The sequence below is a fragment of the Pollicipes pollicipes genome, unplaced genomic scaffold, assembly GCF_011947565.3.
Source record: "Pollicipes pollicipes isolate AB1234 unplaced genomic scaffold, Ppol_2.1 Scaffold_4002;HRSCAF=4701_pilon_pilon_pilon, whole genome shotgun sequence".
Lineage (NCBI taxonomy): Eukaryota > Metazoa > Arthropoda > Thecostraca > Pollicipedomorpha > Pollicipedidae > Pollicipes > Pollicipes pollicipes.
Window position 1 is genome coordinate 8828860 of NW_023596420.1, and position 23976 is coordinate 8852835.

At 53.4% G+C, this 23976-nt stretch overlaps 1 protein-coding gene across 1 annotated transcript; it reads right to left on the minus strand.

Annotated features, from left to right (window-relative positions):
- Positions 1-1979: 1979 nt before the first annotated feature.
- Positions 1980-12928, minus strand: LOC119093500 (lysosomal cobalamin transporter ABCD4-like). Its single transcript, XM_037216459.1, is given in 8 exon segments — positions 1980-2805; positions 3319-3451; positions 4054-4193; positions 4578-4878; positions 5181-5359; positions 5935-6162; positions 6164-6203; positions 12882-12928. Coding segments are annotated over 8 exon segments (1215 nt in total). The 3' UTR covers positions 1980-2658.
- Between the last annotated feature and the right edge of the window lie 11048 nt (positions 12929-23976).

The following is a 23976-nucleotide window of genomic DNA, read 5'->3' on the forward strand; positions in this document are numbered from 1 at the left end:
AGCGGCGGCGGCGGCCTGACCGCGACTGCTAATGGGCGCGCCGCCAGCTGTGGCCGATAGCCGGCACGTGCGCCCCCCGGCCGCGTCCGGTCAGATAATGGGCACGAGATGCGACCGCAGGTGGCCGGCCGGGTTAGCACGGCAGGCCGCTGGCCGAGGGCACCGGACGGTTGGGCCCGAGTGCACCCAACGGGGCTCTGGGACGCACTCGCCGGACCTTCGCGACTCCACGCAAGCCTGGCGGGTGACACAGGTTCAGGGTCAGCGGAGTTGATGTGACGTTCACACCGGCCTGAACCGGAACTGATCCAGCATGGAACGGACGTCACCTGCCCTGACAGAATAGGCCAAAAGGGACCTCTGGCTGGACTGCACACCTCGGACCTCTCGGTGACGGAAGTAGCAGCGTGCAGCTGTGGTCCTGAGCAGGGTCGTAGAGATGCCAGCAGGGGCTAGGTGGGGTGGTTGGGGTGGGGGCAAGTATTCAGGGGGGAGGTGGGATGGGGGCAAGTCTTCGTCCGGTGCATTGCCACAGGGCTGGCGTTCAAATTCATACAATGTCGGGCGGGGCTACGTCCGATCTCACCGTTACCATCACAAATTATTTGAAGAGGTCGGTCCGAGCCAAGGCAGCTCATCAAGCACGTGGCTCATCTGGAACTCCGCTTTGCTGATACCGCTTACGCATCGGCCCCCACAGCACCCACGTCGAAAACAAAGTGCAGAGATGTTGTAGCATGAGGGAACGGTTGAAAAATGAACATGCTGTGTGACTAGTCACAAGATGCTGCCATGTGACAAAAGTAGTGAAGCGGTGGACAATCATGGAGTCCGGTCACCTCCGAGCACATTTAAATTTGCTTACCTCATTTCTCTGGCGACATCCCCGGAGCGTAAAGCTGTTAATCTGACCTGAGCACAGAGCATGCAAACTTCTAGCATGACCCGCTCGTTAACCGATGGCGTGGTCCTTAGAGCCCTGTACGGCAAAACTCAGAATAGATGTACACCCGGCAGTGCTAAACGACTTCACACATTTCGCTCGCACGGCTTCATTTCCGCAAATATCTGCCACATCGGTCTGTCTTCGTCGGACACGCCACGGGATTGTCCGACGGAGGGTTAGCCGCGAGTTCAGCCGTCGAGACGAACCAGGCGGTATGTCCCGACCCGAGACACCACAACCTGCCGCACCCAGTCAGGACCTACCACACCCAGCCATGGCCTGCCGCACCCAGCCACGACCTGCCGCACCCAGTCAGGACCTACCACACCCAGCTAGGGCCTGCCGCACCCAGCCAGGACCTGCCGCACCCAGCCAGGACCAACCACCCCCAGCCAGGGTATGCCGCGCCCAGTCAGGGCCTGCCGCACCCAGCCATGGCCTGCCGCACCCAGTCGGGGCCTGCCTCACCCAGCCAGGACCAACCACCCCCCAGCCAGGGTCTGCCGCGCCCAGCCAGGGCCTGCCGCACCCAGTCAGGGCCTGCCGCACCCAGTTAGGACCTATCGCGCCCAGTCGGGCCTGCCGCACCGTCTGACGTTGCAGCAGCTCGTGAACTAAGATTGCTCGGAGCCATGCGTAGCTCCTCTCACCGATGGCGCAAGCATTTGAGCAAAGGGGGATCACAGCACCAATTCATAACGAACGTCCCCGGCAGCGCCCGAGATCGTCGCTGGAACCCACGCATTGACACGGCAGCCCTGTGTGGCGGTGAACAGTGCAGGCTCTCGCTGAAGGGAGAGCGCAGTCCACTGAGGCCGGGGTCGTGGGACGGGCGACTGTAATGGCATGAGGGAACCCGAATACGCGGGAAAACCATGCTACTCCTGGAAGTCCTTTTGATTTCATTATTGCCACACCATGGGATCGCGGAGGAAACTAAGAATTTGCCGGGAGAGCAGGGGGACCGAGGGCATTTGCCTAGAGCCCCGAGCCTTCACTGTGAACGGTACCAAAAGACAGCTGTACAGTCTGCATCTGTGAGTATATTTGTAATCAGATTATTGGTGGAAGTATAAAGTAAGGCATCCGGTCGGCCACCATTTAAACAAAACACACAACGTAACAAAACTCGCGTGGTCACGTACTAAATATGTCGCCAACTATACAGTAAAATACATCCATCGGGTGCCAGTGGCAATGGTACAATTCACATTCCCAAACAGTAATAACTATCGACATCCTCGTGTAACTAAAAAACCCAATTGCACTTTTCGCATATGAACTTGATGGCACAATACAAAATCCCGACACAAGATTTCACTCTAATAATGCACCTTCATTACAACCATCGCGGCATACCTGATGAGATGGCTAAATCCAGATGAGCCCTCCAATATTGCAGCTACCCCAAATCACGGTATCACACCGCAGGCACCACCAGCACACAATCTGCAAAACGCTGTTACAGCTAAAAAGGCAGTGACAGTTCTCCCCATCACTTGTCTTGAATCAACTGGCAATGACGGTTCTCCCCATCACTTGTCTCGAATCAAATGACAATGATGGTTCTCCCCATCACTTGCTGTTTTGAATCAACTGGCAATGATGGTTCTCCCCATCACCTGCCATATCGAATCATACAGAACGCGGTACAGAATGATCCCTGAACCACTTATTCCAGCGGAAGACTACGGAAGCTCCGCCTGCCGTGTTCACGGACAGATGCCGCCAGCGGCGTGCTCGATCGGGTCCAGTCTCCAGGTGCCGTCATTAAACAGGTGCAGCTTCCAGTCGTGGTAGGCGGTTAAGCTTTCACGGTGTCCAACGCTGAACAAGGTCATCTTCAGCCGCAAACATTCCTGGGAAATATGACGCGAAATGTGGGAAACTGGGCTTTCGTGCTGCCTGCCTGCCAGCAGTCTACTGCTAGCCTGTCAACGAACCAACAAGATATATCGCGCTTCGTGAAAAACAAAATATCAGCACCAACGCCCTGTAATGCTGGAAAGTGTACAGCCGCCGAAAAACCATCCTGCTTCAAAAAAGGAACCGATGAACCCTGCCTTCTCACGGAACAACCACCCACGTCCAGCCGTGAGCTGGTTGACCGCCCCTCACCTGGAATAGAATCTCCCCCACCTGGCCCTTCGCCTGGTATACAATCTTCCCCACCTGGCATAGAATATCCACCACATGGTACAGGATATCTCGTACCAGTACAGAATGTCCCCCACCTGATACAGTATGCCCCCACACTAGCACGAAATTTTTCCGATTGGTACACAATCTCCCCAACTGGTGCAGGATATACCCACCTTATACAAAACCACCCCCACAAGGTCTCTTGCCACCTTGCACAGAACGCGCCCCACCTGGTACAGGATCTCCTCCATGTCGGGACTGACGGCGCTGGTCGCCTCGTCCATGAACACGAACACCGGCCGGTGGTGGAAGAGCCGGACGAAGAACAGGCGCTGCATCTCGCCCGGCGACAACATGTCGTACCTGGAGGCCGGCGGCGGCCGAGCCGGCCCGGTGAGATGGTCAGAACGTACAGCTCGGCCGGCGGCGGCCGAGACGGTCAACATGTGCAGCTCGGCCCGCGGCGGCCGAGCCGGCCTGACGACATGGTCAACACGTACAGCTCGGTCGCGACAGCGCGCCACTTCTGCGGCGAAGACGTAAGCCCAACGTTCAGAGGCCTTCGCCGTACACTCTGGAACGGCCACAGCATAACCACGGGCATGACGTCACGTGCAATAACACCGTACTACATGCCGTAGCGTGATGACACGCATAAAGATACGCACATATATACAGCTGTGTAAAATAACGTCCGCCTAATTTTGAAAAGCACGCGTATCAGCCAGTTTACCCTTACCACCAATCGGGAATCTCCAGCATCAAGTCATGACCATGCCCATGAGGCCGCTGATCTGATCTGATCTGGTTTGATCTGATCTGATCTGATCTGATCTGATCTGGCTGGCTCTGTCCGCCCCCTCCCGACTCCACTATCCGCAGACTCTCCCGGCACAAGCCGCGCGCCGGCGCGGTCAGGCGGCCGCCGCGGAGTCGTGTGCCGGCCACAAGACCAGCTCACTGACCAGTTCTTGTTGACCTCGGAGTCCAGACCGCCGCAGCGATCCGCCAGGCTGCTCAGCTGCACCAGCTCCAGGTAGTGCAGCATGCGCTCCGTCTCCGACACCGTGTAGCCGCCCTCCTTCAGCCGCTCCGGGTACACGATCTGGAGCAAGCGGCACTACAGTCAGGCCCACCAGCCCAGTGACGACTGGACATGAGCCGCCACGAAGCTCAACCCCAGGTACAACGTATCTGTGACAGAGCTAACGAAGGCGAAGATCGCCAGCGAACGTCAAATTGAGTTGCGTTTTCGTGTAGAAGGCTGTTTTGTGAAAACTGTTTTCAGTACAGCGGATCTATGGCAATCAATCGTTTGCCGCCCGGCGATGACAAACCCAGCTCCCCGCTCTGTTTAAATGCTTTTTGTTGGCATTTGCAGCACACAGCGCGTACATAAGGCAACAACACAAAACAAATTGCCACCGCCAGTCGTTCTCTCGCGTGTCGCCGGTTCTCGCGCGGCGGGCCGCCCGGAGGGGGCGCTGACCTGCTGCCGGAGCGAGCCGTCCGTCAGGAACGGCCGCTGCGGCATGAAGAACACGTGTCCGGGGCCGGGGCGCAGGTGGCGCTGCAGGCGCCCGGTCGCCGGTGGCCACAGACCGCGCAGCACGCGCAGCACGCTGGTCTTGCCGCAGCTGCTGCTTCCAGTGACGAGCAGCGAGCGGTGGCGGCGCACCGTCAGCGAGAGCGCCGTCACCAACGTGCGCCGCGCGCCCGGCACGCACACGCTCACCTTCGAGAGCGCGTACGGCGTGTCGTATTGCGGGTCGTCTGCGGCGGGCGGCGCGCTGCCGGGAGCACCGCTCTGTGGTCATGTGTCGGGGCTCCGGAGGGCTGCGGCGCGTTGGGACCGCCTCACAGGACCAACGGGTTCCCGTCATAAAACATGTCCGTGAGAAAGCCAACGACAAGAGAAGGCTTCAGCATGTGCCTCATCCGTAGAGCCAAAGCCACATCTTTCCAAACAAACGAACCTCAATGACGTTTACGCAATCAATCAAACCAGCAAGACACAAGACAGGGGCAATGGATGGTAGGATAGAGTGGTAGCCAGCACGGTCCGTGTCCCATCTCCGGGTCTGCCTCTTACCCCCCGCTCGTGTCTTCGTCGGGGGTGTGCGGCGAGCTCTTCCACCGTTGCTCCAGCACCGCTAGCCGCTCCACTAGCTGGCCCACCCGGTGCGTGCAGCCCACCACGTCCGTGGCGCTGGACGCCAGGTCCACCAGCTGGGTGAAGTTGAAGATCAGGTACATGCAGACGAACGAGTTCTGAAACGGAGCTTAGCGTGAGACGCGGCGCCGGCACGCGGCCCCGTCTGTGGTGCTGCCACCTAGGGGACGTCGACGAAACCTCAGTTGTCGGACAGGCGTTAATGGAACATTGGGGCTCGGCCACTGCTGCTGCCATACTGGTGGCGTTTGGAAAGATTGGGAGGGCTGTCCCGGGCCTAACAAGCATTCTTTGTCCTATCGGTGACGGTTATCCAGTGACATTTCGCTCTTTAATAGCGCACAAACGCAAATTTTCACCATCGAAATCCAACATCTGTACGGATTACTGTCGCAAAGCGTGTTGTACATAAATTCGACAATGAGTCAGTCCACGAGAGGTTGTAGAATTCTACTCAGGTGGCACTTAGAGCCGTTCCACTTATCACAGAGAGGAGCTAGTCGGAGACATTGAGAGGCCCCACACCACATCTCCCGCGCGTGACGAGAGGGTGATCCGCTGAGAGGCGGCCCAAACATGAATCCCACGCAGTCGGTTGGGTTCCGTCCGGGCAGCGCCGCTGGCGCACGCGCCGTGCCTTCCGCCCGCAGTCGGCCGGCGGGCGGCCACGCACCTGGCTGATGAGCGCGCTCAGCTGCTGCGGCGTGCGGTCGTCGTACAGGCCGGCGAAGATCGGGATCGAGATCACCAGGTAGTTGAGAATGCCGCCCAGGTAGTCGAACAGGTTGACCACCACGGTGAGCATGAAGCGCCGGTTGAAGAGCGACATCTGCGTGGAGACGAGTGCACTCAGCCGCCGGTTGCAGCGGTGCTCCTCCACAGGCGCTGCAGCCTTGAAAGCCCAGAGCCTCGGCGTGTACGCGGACCTGCATGTGCTTGAACCTGCCGGCGCGCAGGACGGCCGGCGGTCACGGCTCACAGACGGACGCCCCGGCCGACACAGAGTAACTGGGCCCCGGGGAAGAGCGCAGCCGTCACGTGACGGGCCGGTCGTGATCGACACGTTACGACAGCGCGGTGGTGCCGCAAACGCCCCCTCCCCCCGCATTCGAAGGCGGTGGTGCTTGGCGTCCGTGACTACACCAGACCTCCAGAGGCGGCATCTTTGGGTACGCGTGAGCACATTCGATTTCCCAGAGGCGGTGCGAGACGGACTCCAGTGGCAACGGTTGACATGGGGATGGGACATGACATGGAGCCGCCATGGCCCGCTGCTGCGCCATACCGGAATGAACGCCGAAACATCACAGTGCGAAACTCCGAAGAACCAATCCGCGAAACCAACGGTGTCTGGAGCAACCATCGAACCAAAAGCACGCAGAGATCGCAATAAGCAAGCTGACACAGCGAAGACATGAAGGGGGCGATACATGAAGACGTGTGCCGTGTTTAACGGTGGTGACCAGCTGCAGCGCGATCGTCGGCGGTCAGCACAGAAGTACGTGTGCCGTATTTAACGGTGGTGACCAACTGCAGCGCGACCGTCGGCGGTCAACACAGAAGTGCGTGTGCCGTGTTTAATGGTGGTGACCGACTGCAGCGCGACCGTCGGTGGTCAGCACAGAGAAGTGCGTACGCCGTGTTTAACTGACGTGTAACTGATCGCGGTCGTGTCTCATCAACGTTTACGAAGGGACTCGGTTTATGATGTCCAGTACTCAACAGACCAGAACTACTCAACAGTCCTCGTCTTTTTGCTCAAAATCCTTTCGTCTTTGACGGCTGTCGCTATGCGCTGTGTCATAGCCGAATGAAATGTTTTCTTCATTGCATTACAGTTACGAAGAAAGACAGATGCCTGGTACCGCCCATGCTCGGTTCGTTCCCAGCTCGTCCCCCGCTCGAACCCGTCTCGTCCCCGGCTTGACCCCGCCGCCGCCTGCGCGAGACCACGCCGAGCTGACCGTCTGACCCAATACACAATTCAGAACGGGACGCCGGTCAGTTCACGGCCGCGCAAACTGGTCACATTCACTGCTGCTGCCACGCAAATCCAGCCCGCGGCAAGCGAGGCAACCGCGAGCGCAACGCGCTAATCGCAGCGCAGCAACACAGCAACGAGCTGATCGCAGCGACGAAACGCAGCAATGGGCTAACGCAACGACGTAACGCAGCAATGGGTTAATTGCAGCGACGTAACGCACCAACGGGCTAACGCAGCGACGTAACGCGGCAACGAGCTGATCACAGCGACGAAGCGCAGCAATGGGCTAACGCAGCGACGTAACGCAGCAATGGGGCAATCGCAGCGCAGCAACGCAGCAATGGGCTAACGCAACGACGTAACGCAGCAATGGGGTAACTGCAGCGACGTAACGCACCAACGGACTAACGCAGCGACGTAACGCAGCAATGGGCTAATCGCAGCGACGTAACGCAGTAACGGGCTAACGCAGCGACGTAACGCAGCAACGGGCTGATGGCAGCGACATGACGCAGCGACGGGCTAACGCAGCAACGTAACGTAGCAACGAGCTGTTCGCAGCAACGTAACGCAGCGACGGGCTAACGCAGCAACGTAACGTAGCGACGGGCTAACGCAACGACGTAACGCAGCAACGGGCTAACGCAGCGACGACGTCGGGGTTTGGAGTGCATTAATGTGGACCACGAAGGAGAGGGGCCAGATCCCGGGTTCAGGCACGGCGTGCACATCGATTCTTGCTGTCGACCTTCCCGTCGTTCCTTCTCCAAGCACTGTGCATGTCGGTGTCGTCACTTTGCCATTCGTCTCCGAACCGAAACTCTGCGAGACCCAGTCCACTACATCACCGCAAGCGACACCACACTGGATGCGAGAAACGGTTGAGGCGTGTTGCGACCGACGCTGGTCTTATGGCTGACAGAGCTCAGCGCCCGGCCGGGTTGCCAGACGGTTCGGGCGTGTTGCGACCGACGTTGGTTTTATGACTGACACAGAGCTCAGCGCTCGGCCGGATTGCCAGACGGTTCGGGCGTGTTGCGACCGACGCTGGTCTTATGGCTGACAGCTCAGCGCTCGGCCTGGTTGCCAGAAGCTACTGAGGGCGATCAAACCACGGCGTTACGAGTTTATCTGAGGCCTGTGCGAGCTCCGTCAGTACAGTTCAGTGCCCTCAAGCCTGTCCAGAGAGCGAGGGCCTGCAGGTACGGAACACGCCACAGCGGTGGAGGGAAATGTCTCGTCGGTCTCGGGCGACTTGCGCACGACGTCGTCCTACGCCACGCGATAAATTATGGCAATGTCGGAGCGATGGCTGCACCGCGGTGGGAATGAAGCGCTTCCTGTGAGCTCGGGATGGCTGAGGATTCGCCTGTGCATACTGTCAGACCCATCACCTATTTTCCCAGCGCCTTTGCTGGTCGGAATTCAGGGCAGGCAAACCGGCGCCACAGACATAGCAAGCAAGGCCCAAATAGAAATCGGGAGGCACCAACCGGGCAAGACGAAAAAGGGACATTAATGTGTTTGCAACCTCCACAGTGACGGCAATCACGTGATGAAACAGCAAAAACGCAACTGCGATGCAACAGCGATAACACTACCGGCGACAAAGCAACGAGCAGTCTTGGCCTAATAGCGGCGCTGGGCTGCACAGTAGCGTCCGAGGCGCCCAACAACATGTGGATCACTCACGGACGGTTTCCTCCACCACCAATGACTCTGCAATTTGCACCTCCGTTGCGACGACCTGGGAATGCCGCCCCAGTGAAAAAGCACGTGGCAATTAGCCATCTACAGACAAAATGCACTCCAGAACGAGCACCCTTTTTGCTGCCGTCCAACGCACTCGGCAAAACCAACGGCGGCCGTAAGACGGGCTTCCTGAAAATAGTGCCCCTCGGTGTTTTTGTTTCCAGTCTGATACCTGGGTCTAGAATCGAGACCCACCAATCAGCGAATGGTTGGGCGGACGCATTACTTTTTGACGACCCACCATGTTTGCGTGTGTTAGCATCGCGACTAAATTGCTCAATTTCTGAGCAATGTGTTTCGCGGCGTGCATTTTCGCGGAACAACTTGTTTGAAACGTGCCGTCTGGGTGGAACGCCTTCCACAGCGAGTTACGTAATGGTGCTTGCAAATCTAACATGGACGAACCGCAGAGATGGTGTGGATCTTCACACTCCTCACTTCTCGCTTCTCGCTTGAGATGCCAGCTAGGCAGCGCACAAATCGCACAAACCATACATAGCTCCTCTCTCTAGCTTGCCACGTGGAATCTGTGGGTAACATGGCACGACCGGTGTGGAGGCCGGTGAAAAATAACTCCTCCTTCCAGACCTTTCAGACAAAGAAACGTCATAAACCAGGCTCCAGGTGGGTTGGTAGCCTGAGGCTTATTTCTCAGCTCCCCCGGCCACTAGCAGGGATCCACGTAAAGTCATCTGATGTATGGAGTGCTGCTGTCTTAGCAGCCTCCCCTGGCGAGTAATTTCCGGTGATTGAACGCGACACAGGGACCGTTTTCACGCAAGCAACAGCAGCCTCGAGTTTTTCTGCGACCAGTTGATGACGCACTGTCTGTAGCTGGGAAGGCTTGACAATCTCTTCATCGACGGGCGTCTGACAGAGCACCGTCTGTAGCAGGAAGGGCATGACAATCCCTTCACCGACGGGCGTCTGACGGCGTGCCGTCTGTAGCAGGGGGGCATGACAATCCCTTCATCGACGGGCGTCTGACAGCGCGCCGTCTGTAGCAGGGAGGGCACGACAATCCCTTCACCGACGGGCGTCTGACAGCGCACCGTCTGTAGCAGGGAGGGCCTGACAATCCCTTCACCGACGGGCGTCTGACAGCGCACCGTCTGTAGCAGGGAGGGCATGACAATCCCTTCACCGACGGGCGTCTGACAGCGCACCGTCTGTAGCAGGGAGGGCATGACAATCAGAATGCTGGAAAATGCACATCCACTGGGCGGCATCAAAACATTTGAAAATGCAAATGCTGAAGACAGGTGGGAGCAGATAAGTATGTTGTTTGGGTTTTCTTTCTACCCAAATCTCACCCGAAACTATGGACTGGACCTTTTGACATCCTGGCAAACAAGTCATCTTACCGAACCGAAAAAATGCAAAGTGGCACCACCAACAGTCGCCATGTTTTCTTCTTTGCGCGGCGAAAAACGACGCGGGAAATCGCCTCACAAGCCACACATCAGCATTCCGGTGTTAGCAGGGCTTGAGAGTGGGAGGCGGAATGTGACTGTGTAAATTACTTCGCCTAAAACCATGTGTCGTGTCTAAGCTCAGCTGGATTAGTGCAATCAGATATCATTTTTCATCACTTCAGGCAGAAAGGCCGTGTAAGCAAACACCTGTAATAACCAGCATTGGCTCGACAATAATTCGCTTCTGGCTGCTGAAATCAGGAGCTGCGACGCACCAGCATAGCCGAAAGTGTCTTAATCATACATGCATAACTACATCAATTCTAAAAGCCTCTTTATGAGAGCACGAGGGAGACCTCAAGGCATGTAAAAGCTCAACTCATCATATACATCAGATTGGAGAACAAACCAAGACAAAATGAGCTGACAGCAAGGTAGGGAGGAAAAATGTGTACAGCTCATCGAAAAATCATGAAGTAATAAGCTGAAACCTACCATTCCATTCGTGTGCGGCATCTATGATTTAGTCATGGAAAGCGGTCAAGCAAAGTCTCAATCCACTGTGTTGTTGCACCAAGGCGGCGTTTCTTCATGTCCATTTAAAAATATGTTATTTCCGTCGCCGACATACACACCCGGACACCTACCAATTGTCAGTGCCACTGGTCAGCTGGTGATATTCAGCCAGCCGTCAACGTGCCACTCAGGCTGCCAGCACCATCATTACCAGTGGCCACAACATTGCATAATTCAGAGCTCTCAGCGAACAGCATTTGCAATGTGTGTGGTAAGTCAGTCACGGCTGGTACCAAAGAGAGACAAACGATTGTCTGATGACTACAGCGTGGCTAGGAAGGCCTGTTTCAGTGCATATGCAAACAGCTGCGGTCGCCCCTTGAACAACTAATGTGCTGTGCTTCATTGCTCAAATCAAGCATGCTCATAAGCAAACCGCGGAGGTGATTACTCCATGGGCGGCTATAAAGAGCAGTGATATAGTCAGATCGATAGTGTGACTGCGCTTACATAACCAGGCTCGATGAAGCATGTTTTCACGTGGTTGTACTGCTCTTGCAGACTGCATGTACTTCCAAAACGTGCACACGCGTTTCCCGTTCTCCTTGTCATGTCCTCTTACATCCTCACTTAGAGTAGGCCTTGTCCGCAGTCGCTGACCAGATACTGCCGACGTGGAGCTGCATAAAAGGTTTGCACTCTTCGGCAACGGTAACCTTTCTGTCTGTCCATCACCTGGAACCACGATGGTCGTCTTGTGCATGCCACCCCTGGTGGCTCTGGCTTGACTATTTTGCCAGTCATCAATGAGCAGTGACCCGGTGTGCGGAAGGACCAGATGTCGACGCACGAAGTTCGGTTCGGCAAATAAAGGCCACTGCGGCTGATGGCGTGTCAGCCGTTCGTACGGAAGCCCGTCCTACTTAGGAGGAATGACACAAGGCATGGAGTGGTCGCATGCGACTCATGTTGGCATGGTCACCAGGATGTATGTCACTAACCTGTCTGTCTGGATGCCTGTCAATAACCCATGGTCACTTCGCCCGGTAGACGTATGGCGCCAACCATTGGTCAACACGGACGTGCGCGGTGCCTCCAGCCAGACGCGTGGCGAACACGTGTGACACTGTCGGCGCCGACGGCACCAATGTACTCCACATCCCGGACGGCCATGACTGCCGGGCGGGGCGTCCTCCGTGGTCGCCAATGTCGTGTGCTGTATCGCCGGGTTCGTCGTCCGACGAACCCGGCTCACGCCAGGAGATGAATCCGTGTCGTATGTGTTCTCTGCTGCTCACGCCAGGATATGAATCCGTGTCGTATGTGTTCTCTGCTGCTCACGCCAGGAGATGAGTACGTGTCGTATGTGTTCTCTGCTGCTCACGCCAGGAGATGAGTACGTGTCGTATGTGTTCTCTGCTGCTCACGCCAGGAGATGAGTACGTGTCACATGTGTTCTCTGCTGCTCACGCCAGGAGATGAATACGTGTCGTATGTGTTCTCTGCTGCTCACGCCAGGAGATGAGTACGGGTCGTAAGTGTTCTTTGCTGCTCACGCCAGGAGATGAATACGTGTCGTATGTGTTCTCTGCTGCTCACGCCAGGAGATGAATACGTGTCGTATGTGTTCTCTGCTGCTCACGCCAGGAGATGAGTACGGGTCGTATGTGTTCTCTGTCCTGACGCCGCAATCGGGTTAGGGCGCGGTCATGTGACTCTCCAATGTCACGTGATTTGCGACTGCGCTTTGGGCCGACATGGTGCGCTCTGGTATGACATAAGTTTTTTAGTCATTTCTGACTGATCGGTGTGGTCTGGAAGCTCTTGGCGTGTACTGAATTACAAAAAAAATATCCAGCATTTTAAATCGGTGTCTGCCAACTTTAGCACACCACCACATTAGCCAGCGGTGCGTCTGCCATTTTCACCAATTACCGGCACCTTAGCACTTACAGTGCGCCCGCCTGCTGGTAGATTATGTAGCGGAAGTTAGCCCACATTCAGCCCAGGTTCAGCCCAGCCCAGATTTGGCAGCACAAATGTAGGGAATTTCCTTTACGGGTCGATATCTCCCCTAGGATTTCGAAATCCTGTACTGGTGAAACGCCACCTGAAAGCTCTCCTTCGGCCAAGCACAACAGTGCACAGAAAAATCATCTACCTTGTCTAGGGGGAAAGCTATAGACGATCCTACAATCACGTCTATGAGGCGGCCCCTACGACTTTCTTCAAAATTGCGTCATCGAACCATCGACAGATACGTATCAATCCGGCTGAAGAAACCCTATCGGGCATTGATATTCAGGGGGTCAAAACCCCTTAGGAAACATACATAACGTGGTTTGCACTTACTTAACGGCGAACATAGGCCGAGTTGCATACCAAATGGCCCATGACTTCCGACGATGTGCAGGAGGGTCCCGGCAGCTGCTGCCACCCAGGGTTGTGACAGACCTGTCGTGGGCCCTGCTCCACGCGATCAGTAGGGCCCTCGCCGGCGAGACTCTTCCGGCCTACATAGACGATGCGTGGGCAGCAGCGCGAATCGGGGTGGTGTTAAATGTCACGATCTCACTGTGCACCTGCCACATAGCGCATGACGTGGCCCGGACCGCTGTGAACCACCTCGGTAAGCGCAAAGTCGCCGAGAGACGGGCTGTGATATGGCTGTTTGGACGCATGCATCTATCAAAGAGCGTCCCAGAGCTGGACTCGGCTTTTTGCGACACGTGCCACCTCTTCCTCTCCACATCAAAACCACGGTTGGAGCCAAAAGAGGACGACGAGACGCCCCAGGACATAGACCCGGAACCCACGAAGGTGGACGAGAGGTGGTGATCCTACAGGGGGAGCACCAAGCCAGGTCGCCACTTCACTGCTCTTAGGCGGAATGTGGAGGCTGAACTCCTTGGCGCTGGTGACAGGGGCAGCACCAATACGTGCTACTGTCCGGAACTGCTTGAGCATCTCTGCAGCATCGTTATGCTCCTTGCTCCGCTGTGGGAGTCGCTAGTGCAAGGAAACGCAAGCAACGCGTGCGTTGAGAGCTGGTTCCGCACGCTGAAAACAGCCCATGGTGAAAAAGCGTAAGCTCGTGCCAGGCGCGTTGGTTGAGCTCTTGATCAGCAACCTGACCGCGCACGGAAAACAGGACCTGATCATAACCAGCCCTACACGACGGAAAAGGAAACTGGCACCGGACTTCGCCAACGCGGAAGAGAGTTGGCGACAGAAGCGCACAAAGCGTGGCTTCTCCTACAAGACGGCGCCGTGTACCATCGCCAGACATCTCTTCTCGGATGTCAGTAGCGCAGCCCCATCGGCCACCGAGGGCCCAGCCACCGGTAAGCGCTCCGTTGTTCCCGCCACGGCCGGCCAACGCCCTGCTGCTCCCGCCACGGCCGGTCCGCGCCCTGCTGCTCCCGCCACGGACGGTCGGCGCGCTGCTGCTTCCGCCACGGACGGTCGGCGCGCTGCTGCTCCCGCCACGGCCGGTCGGCGCGCTGCTGCTCCCGCCACGGACGGTCGGCGCGCTGCTGCTCCCGCCACGGCCGGTCGGCGCGCTGCTGCTCCCGCCACGGACGGTCGGCGCGCTGCTGCTCCTGCCACGGACGGTCAGCGCCCTGCTGCTCCCGCCACGGACGGTCAACGCCCTGCTGCTCCCGCCACGGACGGTCAGCGCGCTGCTGCTCCCGCCACGGACGGTCAGCGCGCTGCTGCTCCTGCCACGGACGGTCGGCGCGCTGCTGTTCCTGCCACGGCCGGTCGGCGCGCTGCTGCTCCCGCCGCGGCCGGTCGGCGCGCTGCTGCCCCTGCCCCGGACGGTCGGCGCGCTGCTGCTCCCGCCAGGACGGTCCGCACGCTGCTGCTCCCGCCACAGACGGTCAACGCCCCGCTGCTCCCGCCACGGTCGGTCAGCTGGATGCTGCTCCCGCCACGGGCGGTCCGCTGCTGCCAACCCCCATCACGCCCTTGAGGTGAAACGGGCCTTGGAACCTGTCCTAGATGGCCACTGGCTAACCGATCTTTCGGTGAATATGTTCAGCGGTGCAGTGGCTTCAACTCCGGTGCTGCCGTTATCGGCCCATTGGCGCGAAAGCGTGAAGCGGACTTGGCGTCGCTGCATGTTCCAGCTCTTTGAGCGACAGACCCCGGCTACCACCTGGTTGTTGCCACTGAATGTCGGCCACCACTGGGTGCTACTCGTGGTTTTCTGGAACCAGCGTCTCGTGGTATGCTGCGACTCTATGGGGTGCTGGCCAAGCCGATAGGACCTCCGGGCAACGCAAGTCCTGATGGCTGCAGCGAGGCCTGGCCTGCAGTGGGATGGGTGGAGACTCGTGGCGCCGATGACACCGCAGCAGACAGATGGCTGGACTTGCGGCTATCGGGTCTGCTGGCTCGTCGAGGCTGCAGTCACGGGCACCATCATGCCCTTCAGCATCACATACATGAAGGCGCAGTTGTGTACTCATATCGGGGTCGGCTCTTCCTTGCATTGCAGTATTGACTAAATAGGTGGATTTAAACGTGGTTTTCTTATCGCTTTAAATCAACGTATAGAGTAATAAGACAACAATGTTTAATTGGCGTGAAATAATTAATACCATGGGGGACGTATGAAAGCACTTTCGGAGATGTATTTCGGAGTGAACGTTGCGATCAGATTTCCATCCAGTCCTTTCGTCCCGCATTTGGAAAGGAAGCCTACATTAACATGTTCGTGCGAATATAGCCAGAAACACTGGTTAATGTGCAATCCTCGGCATAAACCCCTTGAGCGGTGGCTATTTCACGATTCTTATCTGCATGCGAAAACTGGGAGTCTATGCTGCAGCTGCGTTCACACTCCCGTCTTCGTTAGTTTGAATTTTCTGTTTTTATTAATTTAGCTTCTCTTTCTCTGTTACAGTCCTCGGATGGTTCTCCACTGACACCAATTCCGGTGTGCCGGTGCGAGAGGCCTCAATCCATGGTGTGTGGAGTCGCCCCTGACCCCCTGCCTCGGCGCCAGGTCTTCATGGAGGCCAATATGTACCTGGCCATAATGCATCGGCGCACTCTGCAGGTTTGTTTTAGACAGGGTTCGCTCACGTTTGTTGTTTTGTGCATTTGTTGTACCTTACATATCACCGCTTTAAGAAATTTCGCATCACTGCGTATCCTGTAGTGATTATTATCGTTTGATTATTTCCTTCACTCTTCCTAAAACATACACAAGAAAGGAGATAAATGGCTTTACACAACTTCCGTCTGTTGATCTATTCCATCTTCCCATCGTTACGGTCTGGTTAGACAGGCGCCAACACTATTTCCCGTTTGTTAAGCTGTTGGGCTAGGAAGTGGTACCAGTGTTGGAAATTGCAAAAAAAATCCTGGTAGCGGAGTACAAATTTTCCAAAGTGGAGTACCAAATTTTCCAAGTACTGTGAGTCATTGCACTGCTATTTAACTTATCATTGAGAGATTACAGTACAATCGCGGTGCTCAACAGAAGGACCACGTTTCATATACAGCAATTCATGTAAACAACATCACATGTTCTCGTTTGTTTTGATAGGGGGGGGGGGCACGTGCCCCCGGAGGCGTGTGCCCCTGTGCACACACATCAATACGCAAGCTGCGCATTGTGAAGCTTGGCTCATATCCACCATTATTCGGTCTGCAGTGGCCTGCGGCAGTGCGGTCAGTCAATGCGCAAACCTGAGTAAATGACGAAATGATGCGCACCAGAGTAGCCACTAAATTACCCACGGTATGACCACCGAATACCGATCGGTAGCCGGCAGCAAAAACACACGAAGAGAGAACGTGTTAAGGGCGGCGCCCGCTCGGATGATATGTTGCAGGACCTTCGGCTCTTGCATAACTCAAGGCACGTGTCCGGCCGAGGTGAACAATTCTTGTGGGCCCACCACCTGTGGGTAGACTTCTGAACTATTATGCCTTCTTGCCGCTGTCATATATCAACCCCGACTCCCCAAGCCATTAAAATACTGGTAATTTGTGATTGTCCATGCCAAAACATGTAAGCATTGTTCCCTCCAGAACCAGTGGGTAACATTCAAGGCGCGATTACGTCCATACCTTCCTGCAGTACCGCAACTGCAATGATCAGCCAAGCTGGTGTTGCACGGTATCAGTGAATTATTACCACGGACCTCACACTATGCTTGCTAATGTCATTTTCTTCGACTCACTCGAGCAGCTTCGGAATACCTGTCTACCCCAACTCGTTGGTGGCAGTTTCAGTGATCTGCACGGTTGGCACGAGATGTTCGTTTCTTCACAGATCGGATGGCGCTCGGGCGTACCACCGTCATCTCCGAGCCGGTCGTCTTCGTCATCTCCGTGCCACTGTCATCTCCGAGCCGGTCGTCTTCGTCATCTCCGTACCACCGTCATCTGCGAGCCCTACCGTATGCGCCGGGCCGACATGTACGCTCCCCCCGGCCCTGCTAGATTTTGACCTGTATCACTCGCCTGGTATGTTCGTGTTGTGTGTTTGATGACTATGGTTTGCGTTGTATTGACTTGTGTGACTCGCACCCAAGTTTACCACGTTTTATGCTTTCGACGGAAGATCGTAATAGCCGCAAGTAAGTTGCGGGTGCCTCAATAAAACTATGTCCGTGTTACGTGGTATTCTCAGTGCGAATATCGAAATACCGACAATGTAATGAATTACTCAAACTGAACGGTCGTGATGCTTTCAAACAAATTCGAGACCGCCCGCAATCACGTTCGAGGGCAATCGATTCTTAATATCATGCAACGGTCTTGTATTTACATACACATCTGTATTGTGTACAAGACCACTGTTCAGCATCCACCCACGGGGAAGCGTGCTTCACGACGGCAAGGCATCGCGTTAGGGACCGACGCTGAACGGCACCATATGACGGTCTAACGCGATTTTTATCCGTATTAGATGATTTTCTATGGAAATTAGAGCCAATACCAATAGCAAATGACCGTGCTTTTCATTCCATGCGCAGCATAACATCGGCAGTATCATAGATAGCTCACACTTAGTCGTCAAAGTTCAGTCTTGTGAATTTTTACCACAATCATTAGTGGAATATTCACCAAATGTGCGCTCTTTCGTCTGCCAGTCCTGCTGACGCGAAAAGCGATTCTGACGCGCGTGCGACGATTCACTACTGCGGCGCCTTTTTGCATTACATCACCTTTGTATGGCGCTGCTGCTGGTTGTTCTCGTTGGTATAACTGATATCACAACATCCTGTATCCTGGTTTTCCTGTAACATGTTTTTCAACTATCTGATCATATGGTGAAATAAACTGAAAGCTCGAAGCCATCGTTGTTTCATGATAGGTCAAAATTATTGGTTTGTTGGGAAGGCACCTACCTACCTTTCTAGGAACCTGGGTGCCTATGGCGCATACTGGAACTCATTCTTGGGTATTAAAAATGCTCATCATGTGCGTGAATTTTGCGATATTTAATTTTAAATATTTTCACTTTACATATTATTGGTTATTTGACTAGTAGTATATCATTTTGCTGCAGCGGCACCGGCGGCCGCGGCCGCAGCCGCAGCCGCAGCTGCAGCATGATGCCTATTTGTATCTGTTTGAATAGTGAAAACGTGTGGGTTTCGGATGGATGTCCTCACCTTTTATGGGAGTAACCCTCCTACTCGTCCGTCGCAAGCTCCGCCACCACGTGACGTGGTTTTGACCGCCAACGCCCTCTATTTTCAACTAAGGAAAAGGCATCCTGGATAGCACAGGGTAGCTCTCGGCTACCCCGTGCGTGCATCTTCGAAGACTATCATTCGTTCTCTCGTCCTCAGCAGTTCTCTCCGCTTCTTCCATGAGTCACTATCTACCATATTAAAATATAGCGAATACTATGAGGAAACATGGCATACAAAGCACATCAACGCAGAAGGGGACTACAAATACGTGCGCGAGGAAGAGGTCGTATGTCGGCTAAGCCGGGCCCGGCGGACGAAAGGGCTCAAACAGACTGAAGACGGGTTGATTAAGACGATGCCACCTCTCGCATGGAGGTGGTGGTAACTCTGAGGCGCCATCGCGGCATCACTGAGTAGTGACTGCATCGGTCACTGGACTGTAACGTTCTGTGGAAGTAGTCGAACATTGAAATGTAGGAGACAGAGTTTTGTGATGTGACAGGCGACAGGACACGGTGAAAGGTTGTGCTTTATATGCAGCTCAGAATAACGTTTTGTGTATGAATAGGCTTGCTTTGTTTAAATTAACATCGGAATCAGAGGACGTGGACTATGTTATACAGACACTGAGAGACCAAACGTTCGCGTTGAAGCCAGCGACCACTTGCGTACCACACTTAGAAATATGAGTGGAAAGCTGCGGGCAGCGTTTCGTGGCAAACAAGGTGGACGACAAAGAAGGTTGCTGCTGGATAAGTGGAAAAAGTCGTATGCCCCCTTACCTGTACCTGCCAGAGCCGTGGACAACAAGGCCGTGGAAGCGGAGAACCGACTCTTCGGGCAGAATACGTCCGGGTGCGGGAAGAAAACGACACCCTAAAAGCGTCCCTTCTTGCGTCACAAACTGAGAACCAAGAACAGCTTGCCAAGATTCCTGCAGTGACTAGCGAGAAATATTCTCTCACTAAGAAATTAGAGACCGTTAGCAGACAAAATGCTCCCGTGAGGACGGTAGAGAGTACAGTGCGTCTCACTTGCGCCGAGCGAAAAGAGCTTTGAAAGACAAGGGAGCGGAATATGGGCCTCCAAATCGAACCAACTGAATCGGCACGCTCTCCTGGTCCCTTTGTGTCTCCACTGGTGGCAAATCAGGTCATGGATGAGTGCGGAATTCCTCTTCGTGCCACGCAGAGCATTCGCAAGAAAATACCCAGCATGCCATCGGCGCATGTCATCAGCAAAGTCCGCAAAACATGAGTTTTGTGTCTTCTGTGCTGTTCTCTTCCTTTCTCTCCTTCAAAACGATATTTTCTCACAATGGTCAACAACGATACCGGCTCATTGGCTGCTTTTGGTCTTCTGTTCCATATATGCTTTAAACAAGATGTACTCAAGTATCCACCTTTCAGCCGCAATTTGAAAAAAGATAACAATAATGACCAAATCACCAAATCGTATCTGCGCTTGCTAAAAGTTGACTTCGTTTATTTGAATCGTGCTTTAAGAGGTATGGATGATGCATGACCCTAAAAAAATATTTTCCTTATGTTTGAGAGGGGGATGTTTTGTGTTTGATACAGAGCTTTGATTTAGCTTTAAAGCCTTTTTGCTGAAAATGATACATCAGTGATTCATCCCGCATATTAACGATGTGCATGCTATCTACAACCTGAGCCTGCAAGAAGAAACCACTCGTCATGGGCATTGGACGCATGACAGAAGACTACGAGAACATCGGTCCGTATGTTCAAAGCATCAACGAAGAAATAGCTGTCACCGAACGCGATGGTATCGTTATCGAGGGACACCGGCAGGAATTTCAATTCTACCTCGGTGGAGATTATAAATTTCTGCTGACTGTGCTGGGTTTCAACGCAGCGCATGCAACCCATGCTTGCGTGTTTTGTCATGCCCCCAAACTAGTCACCTGGGTTGTCACAAACGGCGTGAAAACGTGCGTCCAAAGGACCCTGGTGTGGTGAGACCCAACCTTATCCCAATCATTCCCCTAAAAAACGTGGCAATAGGCGTTTTTCACATGAACTTGCGTGTGCCAGGCAAGCTGCTGTCATGCATCTTAAACAAATTTCGGACAAAGGACACCGCGAAACGTGTGTGCGCACCATCAACGAAAATGTGAAAACTCGGGAAAGCTGGCCAACGGAAAAGACCAGATCGACACGGCGTGCCTGTCATACGCAGATCATGATGGCATACTCAGCGTCCTTACCACCACAGACCTGCTGCTCCAGTGTCTGCCCAAACCCGAAGCCGGAAGAAGGCGTATGAAAGATGTGCTTTGTCAGTACCTCAAGCTTTCCGAACTCGTGAAATGTAGCGACAGCGCATCGCTGCTGGAAACCGAAGGAAAAAAACTCATGGACCTGTTCGTAGCTGTGTTTCAAAAGAAAATGGCCACGCCGTATCTTCACATCATGTGCTTTCACACTTCTGAGATCGCGGGGCGTCTTGGTGCTCTTGGAGAGTTCTCCCAGCAGGCGGAAGAAAAACTGAACCATAGCGTTATACCGGAACCGCCGGATACCTTAAGCGCAGCAACTTCAAAGACGTTGCCTTGCAAATCATGCAGATGCACTGCAGGCGAGCCATGTACCAGTCTCAGTGAGTGTAGGTGGCAGCTGCCGGCAGCATGTCTTTTTTCGATGTTCGAATGTGGTTACGATCGCATGATATGCCAATGTCGTGTCATTTGTGCTTAAGTGGAATTCTTAAGTTGAAGAGAATGTCTTTTTAAATTCGATGCTGCAAAATACAGAATGACCATTGCAGCTTTGTATTTATTTTGTGTAGCAAGCACCGATTTAAAAATCGTTCTGTATATCATACAATATTTATTTCGAAATTTGACGACCCTGACCTTTACCCGTACCTAGTATGAATGCTATAAATATGGTATCGTACGGTATAGTCACAATATGGTATAGTCACATAACACGTAAGTGTTTTGGCGCAGACGTGGCTAGGAGTTGCCCCTTGTACGGCATACACGGGCCGAAGCGTGATAAACTCGTTTTCGACATTTGAGCCCGACTTTGACCTGACACGTGACCTCGGACTTCCGAAATTTTGAGTACGTTTAAGGTCCGACTCATTAGAACTTTCAAATGCCACTTCTTGCGTGTAACTAGTGACGATTAAGTCCGAATAATAATGTGGGAGCAATATTTCCCCCCCCCCCCCGTCCGGTCAATATCCTTGGCGGCGATGACATGCGCAGCCAAAATGTGTGCCGCACATATTAATGAGAACAGTAACAATCAGGTACCTAATGTGATTACATCAAAGAAGATCGCCATGAAGAACGTGCTCCTGCTAAACCAGATAAAAATCCATTTTGTTCCCCTGAGAAACACATACAATTGCAATACATTGCAAGTTGCAATACATCCTAAAATAGCAGTATACTGATTGGACTACGGTACTGAGAACGTAATATAATTGTTGATTTCGATAATAAAATTACATTCATGTCGTTAGGCACTGACCCTATTCCTCTGGAAAATTAGTAAAAAGATGTTGCACATATATTGTTAAAATGGCCAGGTCTGGCCTAAGCGTTCCAAAAAAAAGACAAAGCAATAATCTCCATGCAATTCTGTACATAAACCCGGATGGGGTTTCAAGAAATATCCCGCAGCATTTGTGCAAAATGATTGCGACAGACACTACCGTGAATTTCGGCGCCCCCGTAATGCTCGTAAGATACAAGAAGGTATTATTTGACTCCATTTTGACCGAATCAAAATCACAAAAATCTGAAGCGACTGTCTCATTTCGGAAGATGAACAACTGTACAACATTAACCCGAGAGGGTTTTTGGCATATCCCATATGGTTTGGCAACAATATGTGTTTTATTACGATTATTCCCCTTTTCCCCGCGGCGCGCGGCACCGCAGGGGGCCGGCCCGCGCGCCCGGTGAGCGCCACGGTCCCTAACGAGCGAGTGTTTGTGGTTAGGCGCTCTTGAGATCGAGCGGCATCAAGGCCTGCGGAGTTGAGCGCTACAGCTGTGGAAGGTATGTAAATGAGTGTGTGATGTTGGGATGCGTTGTGGTTCATTGAAAGAGTGCTTATTATGTTTGAGGCAGGAATTTAGTAATCTATCTGCGGATTTGCAGCTGTTTACCTGTATGTCGAGGATATCTGAACCTGGCACACCATATCTGTGAGTGTGTTATTGCCGATCATTGCGTGAGTTTCCGCTTCGTATGCCTTGTATTATTGGTAAGTGCAAGCATTATTTTGTTGTTGTTTGTTGGTGATAGACGATATCAGTATTTTCCATGTGTTACATCAAGTACCCTCACAAACACACCACATTGGAATGAAGATATGCTGATTAGTTTGCTAGCCACCATGGCCTGCTCGTGGTAGAACCCAGATTTGATTTGCCATCTTTGAATTGATTTGGTTTGTGCCTATAAATGTCTATTTTAGGGACTTAGTTGTTTGTGATCACATTTAGATCCATGCTTATCTGCCTCATGATTTGCATGGAGCCCGAATTTATTTCAGTCATGTGAAATATGGGGCAAGTCCGGCACCTGCATTTGCTTCTAATGTTCCTGTTAAATGATTAAACAAAAAGTGTTGTAAATCCACAGGAAGAATTGGTCACTGTGCAACTGAAGTTGAGATGTGGGATAAGGCTCTCACAAGCACCGTGCACTCGGTTTCATTGAAGGACTAGGCTGCGATGAACAGAACACTATTGTTTTTTCTGTGATTGTTACAATCTGCTCCAGTCTATTACAGCCTGCTTCCAACATTCCACCATTGCTGTGGAAACTCACTCTCAAAATGTAGAACCTGCTCAAAGCTTGCTCTAAATCCGCTCCAGACTGCTCCATGTTGTTCAAAAATGAGGGGGGGGAATATAACACAAACAAAACAGCTATTATAGCCTTATTCCTTTTGGAGTAACCAGGAGAATGGACAGATGGGTGTATTGATGTCAGCTACATGTCTTTATCACAACAAGTATCACTGGTGATAGGTAGCTGTTGACAGCTGATGTGATTACTGTCCACCATCTGTCCATTTTCCGGCTTATTCTTAAAGGACTAGGGCTTTTAGTACTGTGCTTTGTATATGCATAACGTTTCTCGCAAATGCCCTCATCAACAACAAAAATATAACATACCAACAGCAGCAGATCATGTTTATAGAAAAAGGGATGTTGGCATATGTTAAGAAATGTTACCAGGGGTGTAGCTTCATAAAAATGATTGGGGGTGCTGAGTTGGTAAATGTGTATAGTAGCATCAAAATATGCAGAAACTAGTGTTCATCCCTAGATTTTCCCACAATTCCTGCTCCACATGGAAAGGAGGGGCGAGGGAGCAGAAGCCTATAGATGAA